This window comes from Marmota marmota, unplaced genomic scaffold (assembly GCF_001458135.2).
Source record: "Marmota marmota marmota unplaced genomic scaffold, marMar, whole genome shotgun sequence".
NCBI classification, from domain to species: domain Eukaryota; kingdom Metazoa; phylum Chordata; class Mammalia; order Rodentia; family Sciuridae; genus Marmota; species Marmota marmota.
Window position 1 is genome coordinate 17,137,745 of NW_025999960.1, and position 21,541 is coordinate 17,159,285.

Sequence of the window (21,541 nt, forward strand, 5' to 3'; positions counted from 1 at the left end):
TTTATAGAAAATTTACATCTGTGTGAATGTGAAATAAATGTCCTTAACTCAAAAAAAAAAAGAAAGAAAGAAAGAAGAAAAAAATGAGCTCATTTACTTATTACTTTTTACTGGCATGGGGATTTGAATAGGTTTCATAAAGAGAAAATCCTTTCTTCCTACCCCAATCTTGATTTGCCTAATTCTTAAAATCCCTCAGAGTTCTGGAATCTACCAGAATCAGGGTCTCTGTCTTCTCCTACAGTTATGAAGAGTTTATTTAACATAGACAGAGAAACCCTAAGGGGATGTATCTTTTGACATAGGAAGGAGAGCCTATTAGAATCCCCAGTCCCCCATGACTCTATTATCCATTCCCTCCTAGTAGTTCTACCTTGTAATTTATTTCAAGTCATCCCACTGATTGCCAGAACCCTTCTGCCATGGACAGGGAGGGGAGCAGAGAAAGGGCAGACCATGACAGAAAACAGCCACCCTTTCAAGTTCAGTTCCAGATGTGACATCCCTGCCTAAAGGATAGCTCCTTGTGCTGTCCCCTGGGAAGTTGTAGTTTCCCCCGAAGCCCTCTTCACTCTCACCCGCAAGGACATTTCCACGTTCTCCCCTCCCCAGATCTCCATCTGATTATCATAGGTACCGATGTGCTCAAAGTAGGACTTGGAGATGGAGAAGAGGCCACCAGCAAATGTCGGGGACCTAGAGAGACAGAAGAAGAAGCATGTGTATCTTCTGCAGGGGGAGGAGCAGGAGGCTGTTGAGGAATGCTGTTTGTGAGCTCATTTCCTAGGCCTCCATAGCCTACCTCCTCTTCTTCCTGGGACATGTAGCCCCTCTTCTGCTAAGTCACCTGTCCACTTAACTTTTACTTTGTCCTTTTTCCCTTCTAATTCTGGGTCAAGGACAGATGTAATTATCATTACTCTCCTCTGAAAGGCACTCATTCATTCATTCAACCAAGAATGTATGAGACACCAGCCTCCAGCATGTGTGCTATACATGAGGGGCATCCAGAGCTGACAAGGACAATCCCATTCCCTGAGTACACAGTATAGTAGCAGAGCAGGAAGCTTCATTGCTCACTTTTTGGCAGCAATGTGCTAGAATGAAGTAAATACTCAATTTTTGGAAGTTGTATGAAATTGTTTTAGAAAATAGGCAGGAGTCAAACTGTGAATGAATGAACACATATTATCATCTGGGCTGGCCCTATTCTATGTTGGGGTCTTTGGCCCTTCGGCGACTATAAAGCCACAGTATTAGCAGGAATCTAGCCCTGGTGTTCTAAGCTGCCTGAGAAACTCAAGATGCCAGTTACCTTGAACGGGGGAAACTGATAAAAGGTGCCCCTGGAAACAATGGGAAGAAAGTGTGAGATAAGCACTATGTTTGGACTATGAGGAGCAACTAGGAGGCCATAAAAAGATTATGGCATTCAGACAAAGGCAAGGAGGCATAGACCCAATTTAGGTAAATTGACAAAAACATCTCATTCCTAGAATTAAATACCAGGCTAAGGGTGGGGCACCTGAGTGGACAAAGGGAAGTAGAAGCATAATAGAAGGCAGGAGCACTTAGTCCTTGGCTGTTGGCTTCTGCACCTGAGCCAGGCTGGCTTGAATAGCTCTTTGCTGCCCTTAGTGGGTAGCTTCATATGATAGACCAAGCAGAAAGAAACAGAAACTTTTTGTGTAACCCCAGAACCTATCAAGGAGCTTTCATCACAGTGAGGTCCAATCAAGGTTCAATGGGCTGATCCACCAAAGTGACTTCACAAGAGCCTGACCTTGGTGTTATCCTGTAGTTGCACTAATCTCCCTGAAGTTGGCTCTTGCAGCCACTTTCTGGGAGGAATTTCAGTTGGGAAACCCGAATGCTCAGCTTGGCTTCCTGTCACTGGTTCTGTCCTCTCCCAGGGGTCCTAAGCCAGAATAAGTAGCATCCAGAGAGGCTCAGAGAGTCCTAGAACTCCAGATGGCTTTGAAGCTAACCTGCTCTTGAGAGTCTCCCCCACTGTGGCCTGTCTCATCTCCAAAAGGTCTCCTAGACTAAGTCACTGACAAATCAGCTGTGAGGATAAACCCTACACAGGGAATATCACAATAGATCCACAACCAACAAGCAACCTCTAATAAATGCCCTCTATTTCTTAGCCCTGGGATCCCTCTGGCTCATCTGCCTCTCCCCTTATTTTCTCACCTCCTCTTTGAAAGAGGAGGTGAGGAAGTCCTATAGAAGTCCTGCCATGGGCCACTCTGTGAAGTGCCTTGGGCATGCCATGACTGCCACCAGGGGATTGGAACCAAGGAGCAAATTCATTCCTCAAACACTGGAGCTTTGTTCTCCAGTTGTATGTCCCTGGATGCTGGAGCTGGGGATGTCAGTGATGAGTGGCAGCCAGGCACCTTGTCCCTGACTGTGTTGCTATGTGCCTGGCCCCAGTCTGGGTGTGGGATTTATTGCTGTACATGCCAAACAAAAGACATCTATGGAAAAAGTGGAGGGTCACTAGGGAATTCCAATTCCTTTTCTCTCTCCTGTCCTCTCTTTTCCCTCTTTGTTTCTAATGCAGACAGACAGTTGGCAGTTCAGTATCCCTGGGCACCCGAGTTATCTCAACTGAGACTCTGGTCACCATTTCTCAGGATTCTGGGCATGTGCAATGGGAGGAACCCCAAGCCTCTCCTCCTTTCAAACCTCTCTGCACCGGGCACAGTGGCACACACCTGTAACCCCAGCAACTCAGGAGGCTGAGGCAGGAGGATCATGAGTTCAAAGCCAGACTCAGTAACTAAGCAAGGCCCTAAGCAATTTAGCAAGATGCCGTCTCTAAATAAAATATAAAAAAGGTGCTGGGGATTTGGCTCAATGGTTGAGTGCCCCTGGGTTCAATCCCAAGTACCAAAAAAAAAAAAAAAAAAAAACAAGCAAGATTGCATGTGGATGGTAAAACCTGTGATCTTTACTATCTGGCCCTTTACTGAAAAAGTTCAGGGCAGCAGGGTGCAGTGGTGCATGCCTGCAATCCAAGCAACTTGGGAGGCTGAGGCAGGAGAGTGGCAAGTTCAAGACCAGCCTATGCAACTTAGTGAGACTCTGTTTCAAAATTCAAAATAAAAATTTTTAAAGGCTGTGGATTTAGCTCAGTTGTAGAGTACACCTGGGTCCCTAGTACTAAAAAAAAAAAAAAAAAATTCAGGGCAACTACAAATTGCAACAAACTTTAAACTGCAGAAAACTTATTTTCTTTAAATATGTTCTCAATCTCTTAGAGACCAGTACTTAGGAATGCATGCCACCCCTACTTATTACAATGGCTATTCAACTCTGACCTCCACCCATCTCTCACCTGTTCTTCCAGCACCATTTATGACCTAAGTGTCAAAAAGAATCAATGAGATAAAGTAGAAGCCTTAGTCCAGTGCCTGGTGCACAGTCAGTGTGAATAAGAGCAAGCTGTTTTGGTGTGCAGCAGTACAGTGCCATGGTTAAGGCTGTGCGGTAGACAGAGGAGGAATATCTTTGCTACCATTTGCTACCTGCCTGATCTAAGGTCAATTATTTATCACTAGGAGCCTCAGTATAAAACAGACTATCATAGTACCTACCTCATACAGAGTGAGGATTAAATAAAAATGTCAAGTACTTGACAGAGCACCTAATAAATGCTGATGTGGGATGGCACAGGTCCCTGGAGTTGGGCAGGACTGTGGCCACAGAAGTCATGTTGGGGGCTCATCAGGCTGTGATCCTTACTTGATGGGGTAGGTCTCATCCTTGCGCCTCTGCTTCTCATGGTCAGGCAGAGTCTCCCAGCCAAAGGTCAGGCTCCAGTCAAAGTTGCCACGGCTGTGGGCTCTGCCCCGCTGGACAGGCTTGAAGAATGCAAAAGTATTCAAGTCGATGGTAACAATGTCTGGACTCACCACTGTTGTCTTGTCCTCAGCAATTCGAGCCAACAAGGGCTCCAGCCAGCCATGGAAGCACTCACCTGCAGAGCCAGACCAGGAGGTAGCAGTCAAGGTCCTCCCCACAGTTGAACCAAGCCCCACCCCAGGCTTGCATCCCTGAGACAGGTCCTTTTGACATTTTCAATGAACTTCTGCATATATTACTTCATTGGGCCTTCAGAGTAATAATTTTGTTAGGTAAATAAGATTTAGTATTCTCATTCCCATTTTACAAATGAAGAAACCGAGGCTGTTAGTGGAACAGTTAGAATGGGAACCAGAGTTTCTGACTCCAAGTCTAGAGCTTTCCCTAATATATCTCACAGCTCTTACACAATACTTTTTTTCCCCCTGAAAATGATTGGAAAGAAGAATGATAGTGAAATATAAGATGGATGCTAGTTGGCTGATGATAATAAACGGGTATTCTGCTGGTTGACCTCCAAAACACCAGGAAAGTGTTTTGACTTTTATCAAGAAGAAGGCCTTTCTGACTCCACATGGCTCCATAGGAAAGCCCCACCCAAATTGTTCCCAGTTTGAGGTCTCTTTGAGGCACAGAGTTCAGAACAAAATATAGGTCGGGGAAAGGTGGAAGGAAGAGCGTCGAGGGCTCCAGAGTACACTCTCAGCAATTTTGGGGTCACCAATTGTTTTAGAGTTATTTGTGCCTCCTAATTAAACATCCCTGGGATTGGGGAAGTAAGGGGCAGAAGAAGAAGAGGCTCCCAAGCTTCCTTCACTCCTGAAAAAGTTGAACAGGGTGGTCTCAGCTTTTCATTCTGCCAGGAGGGAGGGACAGGTGGTAATGTGGGCCTCCTGGGTGCCAGGCAGGCATCTCCTACTCACAGTGGGCATCCAGGAACGTGAGCACCTCTCCCTGCGCCACGCTGGCCCCCAGCAGCCGAGCAGTGATCAGCCCCTTCCGCTCCTCCTGCCGCACCACTCTTACGATCTGCAGCTGCTGCACATACTGTTCCAGCTTCTCCTTCAAGTATTCTGGAAGGGACAAGGCCACTGTTGCCAGTTCACCGCTTTGTTGCAAACTTAATCCCCTGTGGGTACCAAGCCTAGGTGCTCTAAGGTCACCAACACACCTGAATGCCAAATACCCCCCACCCCCACTGCATTGAGCCACTCCACAAAAGGCTGAGGTGAAAAAGGGGGACGAGGGAGGATGGCAGAGGAAGGAGGAAGTCCCATCTGCAGCCAAGTCTCCTTGGGGCTTTGTGGTGCCTGTTTACTGAGGCACCTCTCCATATTCCATGACAGCATCTCAGAGTTGTGTTTTGTGAATACAAAATAACAAAGGCTCTCAAGTGCCTCTCACAGTTTCTCTACTGTCCCTGCCACTGCCTTCAGAGCTGTGATTCCGCCTCCTTCCCCCTCACACCTGGTGGGTGCTCCCTCATTTCTCAGTGTCTATGATTCCCTGTCTTCCAGGATCTTTGGAATAAGTTTGACTGACAGAGCAAACACGGATGTTGACTGCTTGCCAGTCGATCAACTGCTGGATCATCAGCAAGAAGTCTTAATACTTTCTTCTTCATCATCATCTTTTTTTTTTTTTTTTTTTGGTGCTGAGGATCAAACCTATGGCCTTGCTTATGCTAAGGTTAACACTCTACTACTGAGCTACACCCTTAGCCTTTTTTATTTCTGAGACAGGGTCTTGCTAAGTTGCCCAGGCTGGCCTAGAATTTGTGATCTTCCTTCCTCAGCCTCCTAACTATCTGGAATTAGGGCTGGGGTTGTGGCTCAGCGGTAGAGCGCCCGCCTCACACGTGTGAGACCCTGGGTTCGATCCTCAGCACCACATAAAAATAAATAAACAAAATAAAGATATTGTGCCCATGTATAACTAAAAAAAAAGTATATGGAATTATAGGCATGTGACACCATTCCTATAATCAATCAATCAATCAATCTCTCTCTCTCTCTCTCTCTCTCTCTTTCGATAGACACATACGCTTTAAAAAACAACTATACACCAGTTATCTGCCATGGGCCAGTCACAGTGTTAGGGACTAGTATACAGTGATTACAACTGTATGATATTTGACCTAAAGAACACATTGCCCCATGATCTGTCAGTGATCTGCTAGGGGTAATGCAGGCTGGGCCATTCTTGCAAGAGGACCAAACATTTGAATTAGAAGGCAGCAAAAAAAAAAGCTTTCTGAAAGGAGGGGCATCTTCACTGAGATCTCCAGCTCCTTTTGAGAGGGAGTATTCTGTTTCTTTACTGGCCTTTACACTGGCTGTTCTCCTGGTGGGGAGCATTCAGAGTGATCTTCCCTAATGATCCTGGTACTCCACCTGAAACCCTCAGCACATTAAAAATAGCTCAATTCTGAAGGAATCCATCTTGAAACATATTCCACATATACCTGTGCCACTGTTCTAGTCTCAGTTGTGCAGAATGGAGATTCTTGTAGCGTTAACAACTGTGGCAAATCTGTGTCCTTTCCTTTTGGATCCTGGGATCAGCCCAGTGCACAGGCCCTGCTCTGAATTTTACAAACCCCATGAAATCAATTTAGCAGACTGCCACTAATCCTGCACACATACACACATGCACACTATAGTGAACACTTGAGTACCTACTATGTGCCATTCACTGAACTAGGTATTTTCATGTTGACTTCCTTCTTCAGTCTTTTCAATAACAACTCTATGGAACAGGGAGTATTACCCCTGATATTAACAGATGAAAAAAAAATAGATGAAAGACTCAAGAGTGATGAGCCCAGAATCACAGCAAGTGCAAAGGGCAGCTGTGGGTTCCTAACCAGCCTGCGTCTGAGGTGAGGCCACTTGGCCAGGACAATATGCATGGCTTCAAGGTGGTCTCTGCAACCTCTTGCAGTTATCTGAGGCCTTACCACTTCCCCACATGTGAAACCCCAACAGGGAAGGAGATAGATCAAGCTCCTCTTTTTGCTTTTACTAAGGAGGGTAGAGCCCAGGGGAAAGAAAATATAATTTGGATTTTGTGTGTGTGTTGGGTGGGAGGCACTACTAAGGCTTGAACCCAGGGGTGCTTTACCACTGAGCTACATATCAACCCTTTCCATTTACTCTTTTAAAAATTTGAGACAGGTTCAAATGAAGTTGCATAGCCTGGCCTTGAACTTACAAACCTACTTGTGCAGTCTCCCAAGTGGCTAGGATTATAGGCGTGCCCCACTGTGCCTGGCTATAATTTGGAACTTCAATTCTTCTCTTTTCTTCAATTCTGGATAGACAGGTATTCCTGACATGGTGCTGCCTTCCTTGTGAATGGAATCCTTTAGGCAATCACTCAAAAGGGGAGCTGTATCTTACTTACTCCAGGAATGAGAACTCTTCCCTCTGGTATCAGGATCTTATGAGTCAAAATTAGCCTCCCATGGCAGCTTCAGTTCAGTGATCTCTTAGTGAACATCTGATAATGCATTTCCAGGTGCCAGATATTGTCCTGTGCAGGGAGAAGCCTACCAGGTCCTGCCACCAGGGATTTTGTAGCCTTATGACCCAACCACAAGCCCAGGGGCTGGTTCTGACAGAAAAGAGGGAGGAACCCCAAGCAGAAGCCTCACCTTCTCAGCATGGCTCATATTTCCCCTGAGAACTGGTTTAATCTGCTCACAGGAAGCTCATGGTAGTGGAGGTAACCCAGAGTCAAAACATCATAGGAAGTGGGTTTTGTGGTAACTGAGAAGCACTGAGCTGTGATCCTCAGGGGGATCTGAGCTCTGCAAAGTTCTCCCACGATTTCCTTCCAGTCTCACGTGGCTAGGCTAAACCTGGGGATTCTGAGCCTGAGAGGCTCCCAGTCCAAGGCTTCTGTCCCTTCTAGGGAAATGAGACAGTTCCCTAAGAAAGACCCCCTGATAATTCTCCAATGGCCCCATGATTGGCTCCTCTGCGGTGATGCTCATTGGGCTGTTTCCCTGCCCTTTCAGACCACGGAGCTGCTCATTGGGGGACTTTTTTGGCTCCGCCCACGTGACCCAGCCAATCGGCCTCAAGAGCAGGAGGATTGTGGGAGGTGGGGAGAAGCTAGTGGGGGAGAGAGAGGCTTGTGGAAAGCCGGTGGTGGCAGTTGAGGCTCTGAGGGTTTTTCCTGAGAGGCTGTTTTGTTTGGCGTGTGTGGTTCTAAAAATAAAGTTAGTTTCTTTTGACAAGTGGCTCCTGATTGTGCCCAGCCAGACTGCGGCAGCCCCACCCTACTAACATACAGAGAATACCAAAACTGAGCATGGAGACAGGCAAGCCCATCTATGCTGTCTCATGTTTCTCAGATGACAGTCTTTTAATTTAGGTTCAGCACTATCACTCCAACCATGCTTACTCCTCAAGGCTCGAATCCACAAGACTGCAGTTGCCCTCAACACTCATGCCCCATGCAGCCCCATGGTTTGAAATAAATACCATCTATATGTGGAAGATTCCCAAGTCTTCCTTCCTGGCCTTGTCCTCCTCTTCATTTGGACATCTAACAGAACTGCAAACCTAATATATGTCTCCCAAACAACTTCAGATCCTAACCCACCTCCCTACCCAGTTTCCCCCCTGTCAGCACAGGGAACCAGCATTTCTCCAGCTACTCCAACTTGGAGTCATGTGGATTCTTCTTCCCTTTTCTCACTGTCCATGACCAGCCAGCCCATCAACAGGTTCTGCCAGTTCTCTCTCCATCCCGTCGTTGCCCCAGCACAAATGTCTTAACGGTCTCTGGACACCTCAATTCTACACTACTCTCTCCAAACTATTCTTAACACAGTCACAGTGAGCAACCAAGCTATCTTTTAAAACTATAAATCAGATCATTTCACCAATAATGGTTTAAGGTATACTTAAAAACAAATCTAAACTGTATGGTGGTTTCTTTTTAAAACTATAGAATATCATATGAGCCAGCAATTCCATTTCTGGTTATATACCCAAAAAATTCAAAACAGGGACTCTGATCTTTGTACATCCATGTTCTAAGCAGCACTATTCACAATAGTCGAAAGGCAAAAGCAGCCAGGCACAGTGGTGTAGGATCGCAAGTTCAAAGCCAGCTTTAGCAACTTAGGCCCTGAGCAACTTGGTGGACCCTATCTCAAAACAGAAGATAAAAAGGGCTGGGGATGTAGCTCAGTGGTACAGTGGCTCTGGGTTCAATCTCTAATACCAGAAAACAACAACAACAACAATTAAAAAAAGCAGAAGCAACACAAGTATCATCAACAGATCAATGGATAAGCAAAATGTGGTATATGCATAGGATAGAATATTATTCTGACAGATGTTCTGATATAGATGAGTCTTAGATATATTACTACATTAAAGAAGATAGTCATGAAAGAACAGATGCTGTATGATTCCACCTATATGAGGTACCCAGATCCATCAAATTCACAGAGGCAGAAGGTAGAGTGGTGGTTTCCAGGGCTGGGGGCAAGGAGGATGGGGAGTTGTGGTTTAACGGGTACAGAGTTTCAATATGGGAAGATGAAACTGTCAGGAGCCGCTCTGGACAGGAGCTGTGTACACACCTTTAAGTCCTGAGTAAAGAGGTACTGAACTGGTATTGTACCCATTACAATGCAATTGGACTTTACCTCCGCTGAGGTAAGAAAGATGCAGCTCCAGGAGTAGGCGTCTCAGGATGGGGTTGAATTACACCCACCTGTTTGTTGCAACCCTACCCTTTGCCCTTTTTTGGATAGAATCTTCCATAGATTAGCTCCCCCCATTAATAAAACCCAGGTTTGAGGTGTGCTCCCTCTCTTTCTTGCCTACCTTGCCCCCCTGGTGGGAGCTCAGCTGAGGAACAGTCACTGAACCCAATGAAAAAGGTATTTCTCTGACTTTGTGTGATTATTTCATGTCAGCTCAAATTCACTTGGAGTGACCCTGATTGATTTAGTGGCGGGCAGCCACATGAAACCATTCTGGAGATGAACAGCCATGATGGTTGCACAACAATGTGAGTATATTTCATATTAATGAACTCTGTCATTAAAAATGGTGAAAATGGTGAATTTTGTTACTTATGTTTTACTCCCCCTCCCCCCTCACACACACACAAACACATACTGCTCACTGCTTATAAAGGTCTTGTGATTCAGTCCCACTCATCCTTTTTTAATTTAATTGCAGTGCTGAGGATTGATCCCAGGGCCTCATGCACACAGGCGAGTGCTTTACCACTGAGCTACTCACACCCTCTAACCCCTGCTCGCTCACTGTACCAGTGTTCTTTCTGCTTCCTTGCCCACTTGCTCTCAGCTTCTTTGGCCTTCTTTCTGTCCCATAAACATGCCAAGCCTTAGGGACTTTGCACTGACTGACTGACGCTGGAAGTTGTAAGTCAACTACAGTCACAGCCTTTGAACAATTTCTGATTATATCACTGACAACTCTTAGGAGGTTCAGGAAGCCTCAAAACAGCCACTCACTTCAGTTCTGACAAGCAAGGGATACAGAAGCAGGAGAATCTTGGGGGGTTTCCTACAGTGCATTCATAGGGTTCCTGCTGGGCACCTAGACAGGAGGACAGGGAGCAGGGACACTGCATTTCAGCAGAGGCACAGCCCTTGTTTGTGTGTGTGTAATGAGAGCTGCCCCTTTTCTCCTATCCTGTCCTTGCTCATCTCACTTCCCTCCCCCCACCTCCTCACTCCTAGCCTCTAAGGCTTGTGTTCATTTCTCCACTCTTTCTGGGCCCTAGGTATGTATCTGATTCCCCCATTCAACCAGTAAATCTTGCAGGAGGGAGGTCTAGGTTGTCTCTTCCTCAGCCTCCCCCTGGGGCAGGACAGGGCCTTGAACATGGAATGTACTGTTTAGGGTATGGCAGACTGATGGGTTGGGGGCCAGTTTTCAGAAGCTAATAGTGTTTGCCAGACCAGGAGTGAACCCTGGACACTGACCCAGTCACTCAGGAGTGAAATCTGTGCCCTGATTTTTGACTGGGAGGTAGGAAAAAGAAAAAGTCTCCCAGCCTGGTACTGGGTCTCCACCCATCTCAGTATCAAATACCCAAATACTCTTGGTCATAGGGTTCCTGCTGGGCACCTAGACTGGGACAGAGAGCTGGGACACTGCATTTCAGCAGAGGCACAGCCCTTGTTTGTGTGTGTGTAATGAGAGTCGTTTAATCTGATTGAATAGTCAAATGCATAGGAAATTTTACCCCACTGTGGACTGCAGATCTCTGACCAAGGAGCTGAGGTTTTTCTTTTGTTTTGCTTTTGCCTTTTCCCACTCAACAGTGCCTAAAGTATCTTTAGAGTCTGAAAGCCCTCAAGGTTAGGTTGTTTATTTTATTTTACTTATTTACTTCTTATTTATTTTGTGGTATTGGGGATTGAACACAGGGCCTTGTACACGCTGGGAAAGCACTTTACCACTGAACTACACCATTAACCCTTTTTTATTTTTTTGCGGCACTGGGTATTGAACCCAGGGGTGCTCTACCACTGATCTACATCCCCTACCCTCTTTATTTCCCATTTTTTTCTTTTTTATTTATTTGTTTATTGTTTATTTATATATGAAAGCAGAATGCATTACAATTCTTAGTACACATATAGAGCACAATTTTTCATATCTCTGGTTGTATATAAAGTATATTCACACCAATTGGTGTCTTCATACCTGTACTTTGGACAACAATGATCATCATATTCCACCATCATTAATAACCCCATGCCTTTATTTCTCATTTTGAATCAGGCTCTTCCTAAATTACCCAGGTTCGCCTTGAACTTGTGATTGTCCTGCCTCAGCCTCTTAAGTAGCTATGATTATAGGTGTGCACCACTATACCTAGCTAGGATTGTTAAGTTTAGAGTGCACAAACTCTCTGTGGGGGCTGCACATTGTTGAGGGCGATGGTGCTCTAGTCTCAGTGGAGGAATAGAGTTTTCAATGAATTCTTGGAGCAGGCTGACAGAAAAATAAGGTCCAAGTTAGGTTTTTCAGGAAGATGAGCTAGGGGTGCTAGAATTGTCCTTAAGAGAAAGTCCAGGGCAACAAGGTAGGAACAACCAGAGAGAATGTGAATATGTGTCTGACGGCTGCTAGGAGCAGAAAGAAGTTTTGGAGAGGTGCCTGGGGCTACTACAAATTCTGCCCTACGAGGCACAGGCTGTTCTGCCCTTTAGATGCTTCCTATGCCAATCTGGCACTCTGTCATTTGTCCATCCTGGTCACAGGAGTGGCTTAACTGGGTACTTATGAACTCAGAAAGTCCTGTGAAAGCAGTTCATATCTCCCACCCTATGGCTCAGGGGTTGAAGCTTCTGAGGGATGAGTAGCACAGGGCTGGGGGAGCAGGGGTGCAAAAGAGCCTGGTATGAGAGGAAGCTGATACACTCGCTCCTGCTCCATACAGCCATTCCATTTGCTTGTAAGAGCTCTTTTAGGCCACTCCCAAGACCCTCCCATATCTGCCCAACTTTTGCCCTTCCCTTTCCAAAAGCCTAATCTATACATTCCTTGTCCACCAGTCTCTGACCACATTCCTGACACTTACCTTTGTAAATGATGCCAAGTGTCTTCTTGCCTGGGCAAATGTTAACTCCCGAAGAAATGGGTTCGACAGTGCTCATACTCAGGTCCTCCTTTAACAGCCCTAGTCCTCTTTCAGCATCTCCCACAACCCAGAGGGCAGGAGGAGGCTGGGGAAGTGAGGAGGGTCAACTGTTCTACTAGAGTGGTCCAGGACATACGCTGCAGGTGTGGAGTCAGTTCCTGCCTTCAATATGGGAGTTTGGATATGGACGCTTGTCTGGGAGAGCCCCAGCCACCACAGGCCATCTGAGAGGAGGCACCAGCACCTGGAGACTCCCAGTCTGTCTATGCATCAGTCCTACAGCCCCTTTACTAGTCTGGAACCATCGTCCCACTTTCAAGTGGTTCTAAGAACTCATTCTTTGGACTCTGAGTCGTCTGCCTATCTTCTTGCCAATTACCCTCCTCCAAAGCTGCCATCCTTCTGAAACAAGGTCACTGTCCAGCTTAAACACTTTCAATGACTCATTTCTCCGTAAATAAATACATTTATCCTGGTATGAATGTTAATTCAACATCTTTTTGGACTCATTTCCTACCATAAACCCAAGCTTCAGCCACACTAGATCTCTCCAACAAACAAATTCATTTCTCTAGGATTCTGTTTATGTTGTTCTCTCTCCTGGGAATGCCCTTTATCCATTCCTCTTTCCTAGACATTCATTCTTTAAGGCCCATCTCCAATCTGGCCTCCCCTGTGAACCAGGCCCAGACATGCAAGGCAGAAATAACACCTCTGTCTCTAGACTCCCATGGAACATGGCCCCCACACAATGAATAAAATGAAACCATTGCTTAGGGAGTGATTGATTATTTGATGTCAATTACTCAGTGTCACATGAATCATCTCATTTATCACCTATCTCAGACCCCTTACCTACCATATAAAGAATTCAATTGTCCTCATTTTTAGAAAAGGAAACCAAAGTTCAGAGAGGTTAAATGGTTGCCCAAGCTCACAGAGCTAGGAAGAGTCAGAGCTGGGATTTAAATTCATGGAGTTGGACTCCCAAGTCCACACCCCTTCAAATGTGTTCATATGTGTTCATATGGCCATACCACTATCTGACCTGTGAGGGCTATTAGTTGGCCTTTTCAGGATAGGGTCTGTCTTGTTTGTCAAGACACCCCGTGGGCCTGGGTCAGTGCCAGGCACAAGCACTCAGTAAATGTTTGTGGAGTTGATTGAAGTGAGCAAGTAAGTGAGCAACCTCACTTACCTATTAACAACCATAGCAAAAAGAGCTTCTGAGGTGGAGACTTCAGAAGAGTGTTCTAGCAGGCAGGCAACAGGGAAAGGCCTGTGTCTACTCTCTGCCTTGTCCTTGCCCAGCATTTCTGAGTTGAGGTTGAGCCTGGCAGCTTGGGGAGTCCTGAAGGCCAAAGCTGCAAAGCTCTTAGAGTTCTTGGGGTCCAGTGGGAATAACATTCAGGCTCTACGAATGTAGTCTCCCTGCCCCCCACCTGTCTTCTGCTCCTGGCGTCTATGATGAGTGCAATGCCAGGCAACAGGCCTGATTCCTTGAGAGAAACTGTCCTCCTTCTCAGAGTACCCCTGGGACCCCAGCCCCTCCTCAGGGCCCCTCAAGCCTCACCCTCAGTGCTGGCATCATCCACCAGTATGATCTCCTTCAGCAAGATGGCAGGGCTGGTGTATAAGACACTGTACACCGTTCTCAGCAGTGTGGACCAGGCCTCATTGTGGAACACAATAATGACACTGGTGCTGAGCAGTGGGGGGCAGCGCGGGAATTTCTGGTCCACACACCTGGAAGGATGGGAGAATGGAAACAGCTGTCCAGGTCCATGGAAATTCTAGGAGTAGGAAGGGCTGGGTCTAAAGCTCCCCTAAACCATCCTTTGTTCCTGTGAACCGCCAGCTGACATTCCCTGCTATGGCTCCTTGATTTCCTATCATGTGCTCTGAGCTTTGCACAGGTCCTAGCCAACACACCCCAACCTCCCCTGGTTTCCAGAGCTGGCTCAGTGCTCCAGATGTGATGCTCAGTCTTTCCCACCTCCTCCTTCCTTCATCTGTTCTCTACTATCAGGCTAGGACTTCCCAGGGCTGACTCTTTGTCTGTAGTATGTGTACTGCGTAAAGTGAAATCCAGTCTAGAAGTCCCCAAGGGGTAAGTGATAAAGGGCAAATTTGACATTTGAGAACGTTGACTACAATTTTCTTACTCAATGTGAGGAAAAAAGGTTCTTCCATTTTTAATTTACAGTTCCTCTCTAATCCATTTCCCTATTAACATCCTATAATACAATTCTACTATCACAGTCAATTTCCTGCAAACTTTTCTCTATTCCCATCTACTATAACAACCATTCTGTGGCATTTGGTCACAATGCCATCTAGACACTCCATCTTTGGGTGAGAATCTGGAGTTCGGTAATCCCATGGTTTAACACCACTTCTAGTCCCCCTCTGTTGTTCAGAGAGATTGCTCATGGGCCCTCCAGAGAGATTCTCCAATTTCCTCCACTGTGCCTGAAACAATGCCCTCCTTTGCCAACAAGCTCGCAGTAACACCAAGTGACCCTTGTTCTGGGTTATGATACTTATAGTCCAAGTCTGAGGAATTCCAGGCTCATAGCCCTAATGGATCCTGATTTTGGGATGAAGAGCTGCATGTGAGAAAGGCCAGAAAGAGTCTAACATTTTTGTTATTGTTGTCACTGGGGATTGAACCCTGGAGCACTCTACCACTGAACTACACCCCCAGCCCTTTGTATTTTTTTTTTTTTTTATTTTGCGACAGGTCTTGCTAAGTTGTTGAGTCTAGCCTCAAACTTGGATCCTCCTGCCTTAGCCTCCCGAGTCACTAGGATTACAGGGGTGGGCCACTGCACCCATCAAGGGTGTAACTCCTAAATTGAAAAAGACAAAGGCTGAGTGGGGACTCAGAATCTTTAACTTGAAGACAGTGTGAACACAGCTGTGGCCACATTAGATGAGGTGGGGGCAGCTCAAAGATGGAAGTGTTGATTTCATCATCAAGACTGAGAATATAAACAGTTTCAAATAAAGGCTGGAATGACTTCATGGTCTTGTGGCCTTCACTGGAGGAAACCAGGTGGTGTGAGGACATTCCAGACCTCCAGGGCTGTAGTTAGGAAACATCAGCTCTCCCAACAGGTTTGCCTCGGAGTCCCACTGATTCTGGGACAGGCCTCAGCAGAGGGCAAGGCCACTGAAACCACAGCCTGCTATCAGTCCTTCCCAGGTACCTCTGTCCCCAATACTAGTCCCAAACCCTGAGTTCCTTCTTTTCTATCCTGTCACCTTCATAACTGTGTTTCTCTCTCTCAGGTCTCTGTAGGTCTCTGACCTGCCCATAATATTCCTTTAGTTCCTGGGATAAGGACAACTGGTCAGTGAAAGAAAAGAGGGCTTATAGGAAATCCTTCCTTGTACTCTCAAATGCCCTTCAACTTTATTCCTGGCACATGGCCTGGGGCCACAGCCCTAACTTCAAAATCTCTGGTAAAGCCCGGGCCTCCACCCAGGACTCAGTGCTACTTACTCAGGGGGTCGGGTGTCTGGCCCCAGGGCCCTGTGCAGGGAGATCCGGTCACTGGCAAAGGCATTGAAGCAGTGCTTCTTATAGCCCTCTTCCTTTTCCTGGATCTCCAGGGGGGTCCACTCACTCTTCTCAAATGCGGTCCCGTCTGCCCCAGGGCTGTTGGGATCCTGTGGGGGCCGTTCCCAGAAAGGCTTCAGCTCAGCTGGGGTATAGAACCCAGGCAGGCAGGACTGGTTTATGGAGACTGGAGCCTGCTGGGGCTCTGGAGCCCTGATCTGAAGCTTGGGCATTGAATCTCTAAGGTTGTTCACAGCCCCTAGCATGATGTCCAGCACGTGATCCTTCTGGTTCACCAGAGACTTCAGCCATGGTTTCTCCATGGTCTGCTTCCTGCTACTTATGTCCTTTTGCCGGATGAAGAGGAAAAGCATGAAGGCACTGCCCACCATGGCCAGCCGCAGGGTCATGTGCCGTCTGCGGAGGAGCCTCATCCTCCACAACCAGTGGGGACCCCAGCAGGCTCAGCTCCAAGTACCAGGCCTGACCCTGAAAATAGCTTGATATGTCGTGGTGGCCACACTGTGGGGTCTTGGCCTGAGAAAGGAAGGGAGAGAGAAAAATGAGGCAAGATAGGGGTGGGGAGGGAGCTGGGGTTTGGGGCTATAGTCCAGGCTCTTTTCTGAATAGTGGCATCACCTTTAAACGGTCACAATGTGCTGGTGCTTAAATCTTGTTCATTTGTAAACTAAGAAACTGGGCTCTGTTTCTTTCTTGCCCTAAGATTCTGACATTTCATGGATTTGGGCAATTGGAACATTGAAACTCTACAGGAAGACACTCAATCAACATTAACATTTTAGGAAACAACTTGGTACTAACAAGTAAAATGTATGTTTGTATGTATTGGTACTAGGGATTGAACCCAGGGTCACTTTACTGCTGAGCTATATTCCCTATCCTTTTTATTTTCTATTTTGAGACAGTTGCTGAGGGTCTCACTAAATTGCTGAGGCTAGACTTGAGCTTGCAATTCTCCTTTTTGGCTTTCAGAGACACTGGAATTTCAGCCGTATGCCACCACACCTGCCAGGTTTGTTTATTTAAAATTTTACTTGGTTAGCCAGATATAGTGGCCCACACATCTATTCCCAGAGACTCGGGAGGACAAGGTAGGAGGATCACAAATTTGAGGGCAGCCTCAGCAACTTAGTGAGATTCCATCTCAAAAAAAAAAGGTCGGGGGCAAAGGCTGGGGATGTAACTTAGGGATAAAGTTATATCCCCAGCCTTTCTGAATAGTGGCATCACTATTCAGTGAGTTCTTCACTGAGTTCTATCTACCCCCAGTACTGAGTACTCCATTCCTACTTTTATGTCCCAGATAAACTCTACTGCATGCAAACCAGGAAGCCTAGACAAGAATGTTTATAGGAGCACTGCCAAAACCACAAAAATCTGGTAACCATCTACAAGTACATTGGCAACAGAATGAATAAAGTGTGAAATAGCTGCACTATGAAGTTCTCTACAGCCATAACAAAGAATGAACCACTTCTCCATGCAACATGTAGACCTAAGGTTGGGTGGAAAAGCCAGTTGCAGAAAGACTTACATAGGGGCAGGGAATGTGGCTGAGTGGTAGAGTACTTGCCTAGCATGCATAAAGCCCTGGGTTTATTCCCTAGCACCATAAGATCAAATAAAAGGAATACACATATGGTGTGATTCCATTTACAGACAATTTGAAACCATGTTGACACTAAACAACATGTTGTTATGAATACAAATGCATTTTTGTATTCATATTCATATTAAATAGGTATTAATATAAACAATAAAGAAACTAAAGGAACAATAAAGCCAAAGTTTCTGAACAAGGAAAAAAAAGGTATGGGATTAGAGATGGGCAATAGGGAACTTAGAAATAGAGCTTGACTTTGCCCCAAATTAAATAATAGCTGCTGTTCACCAGAAGTCTTACTGATAACATCAACAGTCAATCGATCATATTTGGTATATATAATAGATATGGTGAAAAATGCGCATGAACCAGGGATCACTTTTTAGTGTGATACTCAATTTTCTGAGGAGAGAAACTGCTCATTTGAAGATAATTAGTGTTGCATGCTGTTTCAACTGGATACTCAAAATAATGGAACTCACCACCACAGCAACAGGAGGTAGCTACAAAATTATTACAGGAGTACAATATGTACAAAGTTATTTTACGTAGTTATGATTTGTTTTTTGGTGCTGGGGATATAATTCAGGGCCTTGTGCATGCTAATTACACAATTTAACACTGACTTACATCCCCAAACCCCAGTTATGATTTAATATTGTACCTTTACATTGGCTACATTTCTCTCCATTCAAATGGTATCATGTGTGGTCTATATTTGTGTGCTTAAATTCTGATAAAATTTAGTTTTTTACATCTGGGCACGGTGGTGCATGCCTGTAATACCAGTGGCTTGGGAGGCTGAGGAGGGGAATCACAAGTTCAAAGCCAACCTCAGCAAAAGCGAGACACTAAGCAACTCAGTGAGACTCTAAATAAAATACAAATTAAGTCTAGGATTGTGGTTCAGTGGCCAAGTGCCCCTGAGTTCAACCCCTGATAACTCCCCCCAAAAGAAATTAACTTTTTATAATAGATTTTTGTATATTTTATGTTAGTAAATAATAAAATAGATTAAAATAAATTATATCTACCTATATTTCACATACTCATGACATATCTAATATTTTTCAATATTTATAGGATAAAAGATTTGTCAGTTTTTTAAACTGGTGAAAATCTCCCTCTTCATACACACACAAAATTCATGTATGAATGCACCCACACAGTTTAAACTCATATTGTCCAAGGACCAACTAACTGTATTCTTCCAAATCTACTCATTTATAATGAAAATTTAAAAAAGATCTTTAAACTTAAGGTTTTATGATACCTTCCAGGCAGGACCAAGCATGGGTGCTCATCAGTTTCCAACCTCAGGAATGTATCCCACACCTCAAAGGATGAGTATTTGCAAAACTTTCCTGGGGCCAGCTCTGGAAGTCTAAGGCTCACTGATGGAGCACTAGATGTTGGTGGCAAGAGAATGGAGCATGAATGCAGTACTGCACCTATAGTAACAGCACCTACCTCCTAGGGTTGGTATATGGATTAACTTTGAAAAAAAAATGTGGAAAAAATTGGCAGTCTCTGTACATATTAAGTTCTCAAAAAACATTAGTTATTATCATTAGGCATGCAAGACCCTTGGTGATTTATTTAATCCCTCTAAGTCTCAAATTTCCTCATCTATAAAGTGGGAATAACTAATACCTAACTCACAGGGTGCTGATGAGGATTAAATGGGATATTGTACGTAAAATACCCAGCAGAGTGCCTGGCGTTTACTAAGCTCTCAATAAGTGGTATCAAGTATTTCTATTATGATAATTAATGAATCCCTGCTCAACCTCCCAGGAATTAACCTCAAGCATCTGGTCCCTGGCCAAAACCACGATGATCATCCCTTGCATATTTTGCTTAAAAGTAACTCTGGTTCAGCTCTTTATTTCTGCTATTTAAACCTACTCTCTCCTGCCCGTGGGGAAGCCTGGCATAGTCACTTACATCTGGGGAATACATGGCTGTCATAATCTCGACAGGGAGCAGGGTTTGCTCTGGGCATGGGGAGACTGGCACTTTCTTTCATAACATTAGATTCAGCAGCAGCATCAAAAAATCAAACAAAAGAAATCTCTTTGGGCATTTGGTTTGCATTTTTTGTATTGTCTAGGAGATGGGAGAGATTTGTTCATTCTGCCAATATTTATGGGATATCTGTTATCTGCTGGCAACTCTGCAAACTGTGGGAACATAGGGGTGAACAAGGCCCAGGGAGTGTTCATCAGTTGAGGGAGTAAGATGTTAAACAGTGATTACTCAGCAAGATGGTAATACAAGAGAGGCACCTTGGGTGATGAAAGAGAAGGGAATCTCAACAAATATTGAAAAGTAGAGACATCCCATCAGGGGAGGAAGCTTGTGCTGAGCACCAACACAAGAGTAGGAGTCACCCTGGTGAAGTGAGCATGTTCCAGGCAGAGAGAAGAGCACAAGCAGAGGCCTAGGGGTGGGAACAACATGGCCAATCAGAAAACGGAGAGCCATCTGCTATGGTGGGAGTATGAAGTCTGATGGGAGCAACAGCAGATGAGTCTGAACAGGCAACTGGGGAGTTTGCCCTTGACCTGAGGTGTGAGCAACAATAAAGGATTAGCTGGGAGCCCAGAATTCCAGGAGAAGCAATATAACAGCTGGTAGAAAGCGTCTAGGAGAAGGACCTGCTTGGCAGCTGGATGGTCAGTTAAGAGAGGCCTGAAGGGTCTGACCCAGTAGAGCAGCAGAGCCAATGAAGAGGGGGAATGTAGTGATGGGGTGATAGCAAAACTCCCTTGGGTGTTAGGGTGGGACACAGAGGGACGTGAAGGAATGCAAGACTGAATTCCTGTTCTCCAGGGATTTAAAATTCTTGCTGGAGAAAGAGGTGGTAGCAGGGGGTACAAGTAGCACCTGTCCCAGGAGGAGACAGGGCAGAAAAAAAAAAATCTTTCACAGAATCTCCTTTTGTCCTTTGAACCCTGACTATATTACCTATTCAAAAGTTCATAACAGTCAGATGTGGTGACACATGCCTGTAATTTCAGTGTCTCGGGAGGCTGAGGCAGGAGTTCAAAGCCAGCCTCAGCAGTAGCAAGGTGCTAAGCAATTCAGTGAGACCTGTCTCTAAATTAAAAAACAAACAAACAAATGAAATAGGGCTGGGAATGTGACTCAGTGGTCCAATGCCCCTGAGTTCAATCTCTGGTGCACACACAAAAAAGTTTATAACATTAAAACTTAATGATAGCCTAGAGAATTAGCTGAAAAGGTAAGACTTTCCTGTGGAACTGAAGGGGGTTTAAGGGAAGAAATGAGGGTTCAATGTAAAGGCAGTTTTCTGACCCTGGTTTAGAACTATGCTGGGGTCAATCCAAAGGGTTCTCATTGAGCTAAACACCTCATTAATTCTTGGAACTGCTGCAGCCAAGCCCAATTGGAGAGCTACAGAATGGGATGGTATGGAACATTCTGCAGGCAACATGTTTTCTGCTATCTTCTGTCTACCTTCCCCCTCCAGCAAGAAAGAGAACACAGTTAACAATGAAGGTGTGGTAACATTGTGCTTATTAGCAGTACCCACTGCTTTAGGACTCACCTCCTCTAGGAATGTGAGCCACCCAGGTCACTCCAGCTCACTCTTTCTGGCACTGCCTTCTGGTCCCCGAAGCAGGGTTCGTCTCCTTTATTTCTCCTGGAGAAAGAGAACTAGGGTCAAAATGAGCTGCTCCCAGGCATTCGCTCTCTCAGTCCAACTAGCTGTCTAAAACTTTTCTTTCTGGAATCTATAGTTCCTCAAGGTACTCACCACATCCTGAACTGAAACAAGACACCTGTGATTAGGCTTGGCAGTA

At 45.4% G+C, this 21,541-nt stretch overlaps 1 protein-coding gene across 1 annotated transcript in view; it reads right to left on the reverse strand.

The window, feature by feature from the left end:
• Nucleotides 1-21,541, reverse strand: part of Galnt6 (polypeptide N-acetylgalactosaminyltransferase 6) — a 37,636-nt gene that overhangs the window by 8,873 nt on the left and 7,222 nt on the right. The window contains exons 2-7 of the mRNA XM_015493369.2: nucleotides 21,286-21,381; nucleotides 16,031-16,624; nucleotides 14,096-14,268; nucleotides 4,797-4,946; nucleotides 3,754-3,988; nucleotides 579-696 (exon numbers count right to left, since the gene is read on the reverse strand). Of these exons, the coding sequence (XP_015348855.1) occupies nucleotides 579-696; nucleotides 3,754-3,988; nucleotides 4,797-4,946; nucleotides 14,096-14,268; nucleotides 16,031-16,521 (1,167 nt within the window). The 5' untranslated portion in view covers nucleotides 16,522-16,624; nucleotides 21,286-21,381. The remainder of the gene's footprint in view (nucleotides 1-578; nucleotides 697-3,753; nucleotides 3,989-4,796; nucleotides 4,947-14,095; nucleotides 14,269-16,030; nucleotides 16,625-21,285; nucleotides 21,382-21,541) is intronic.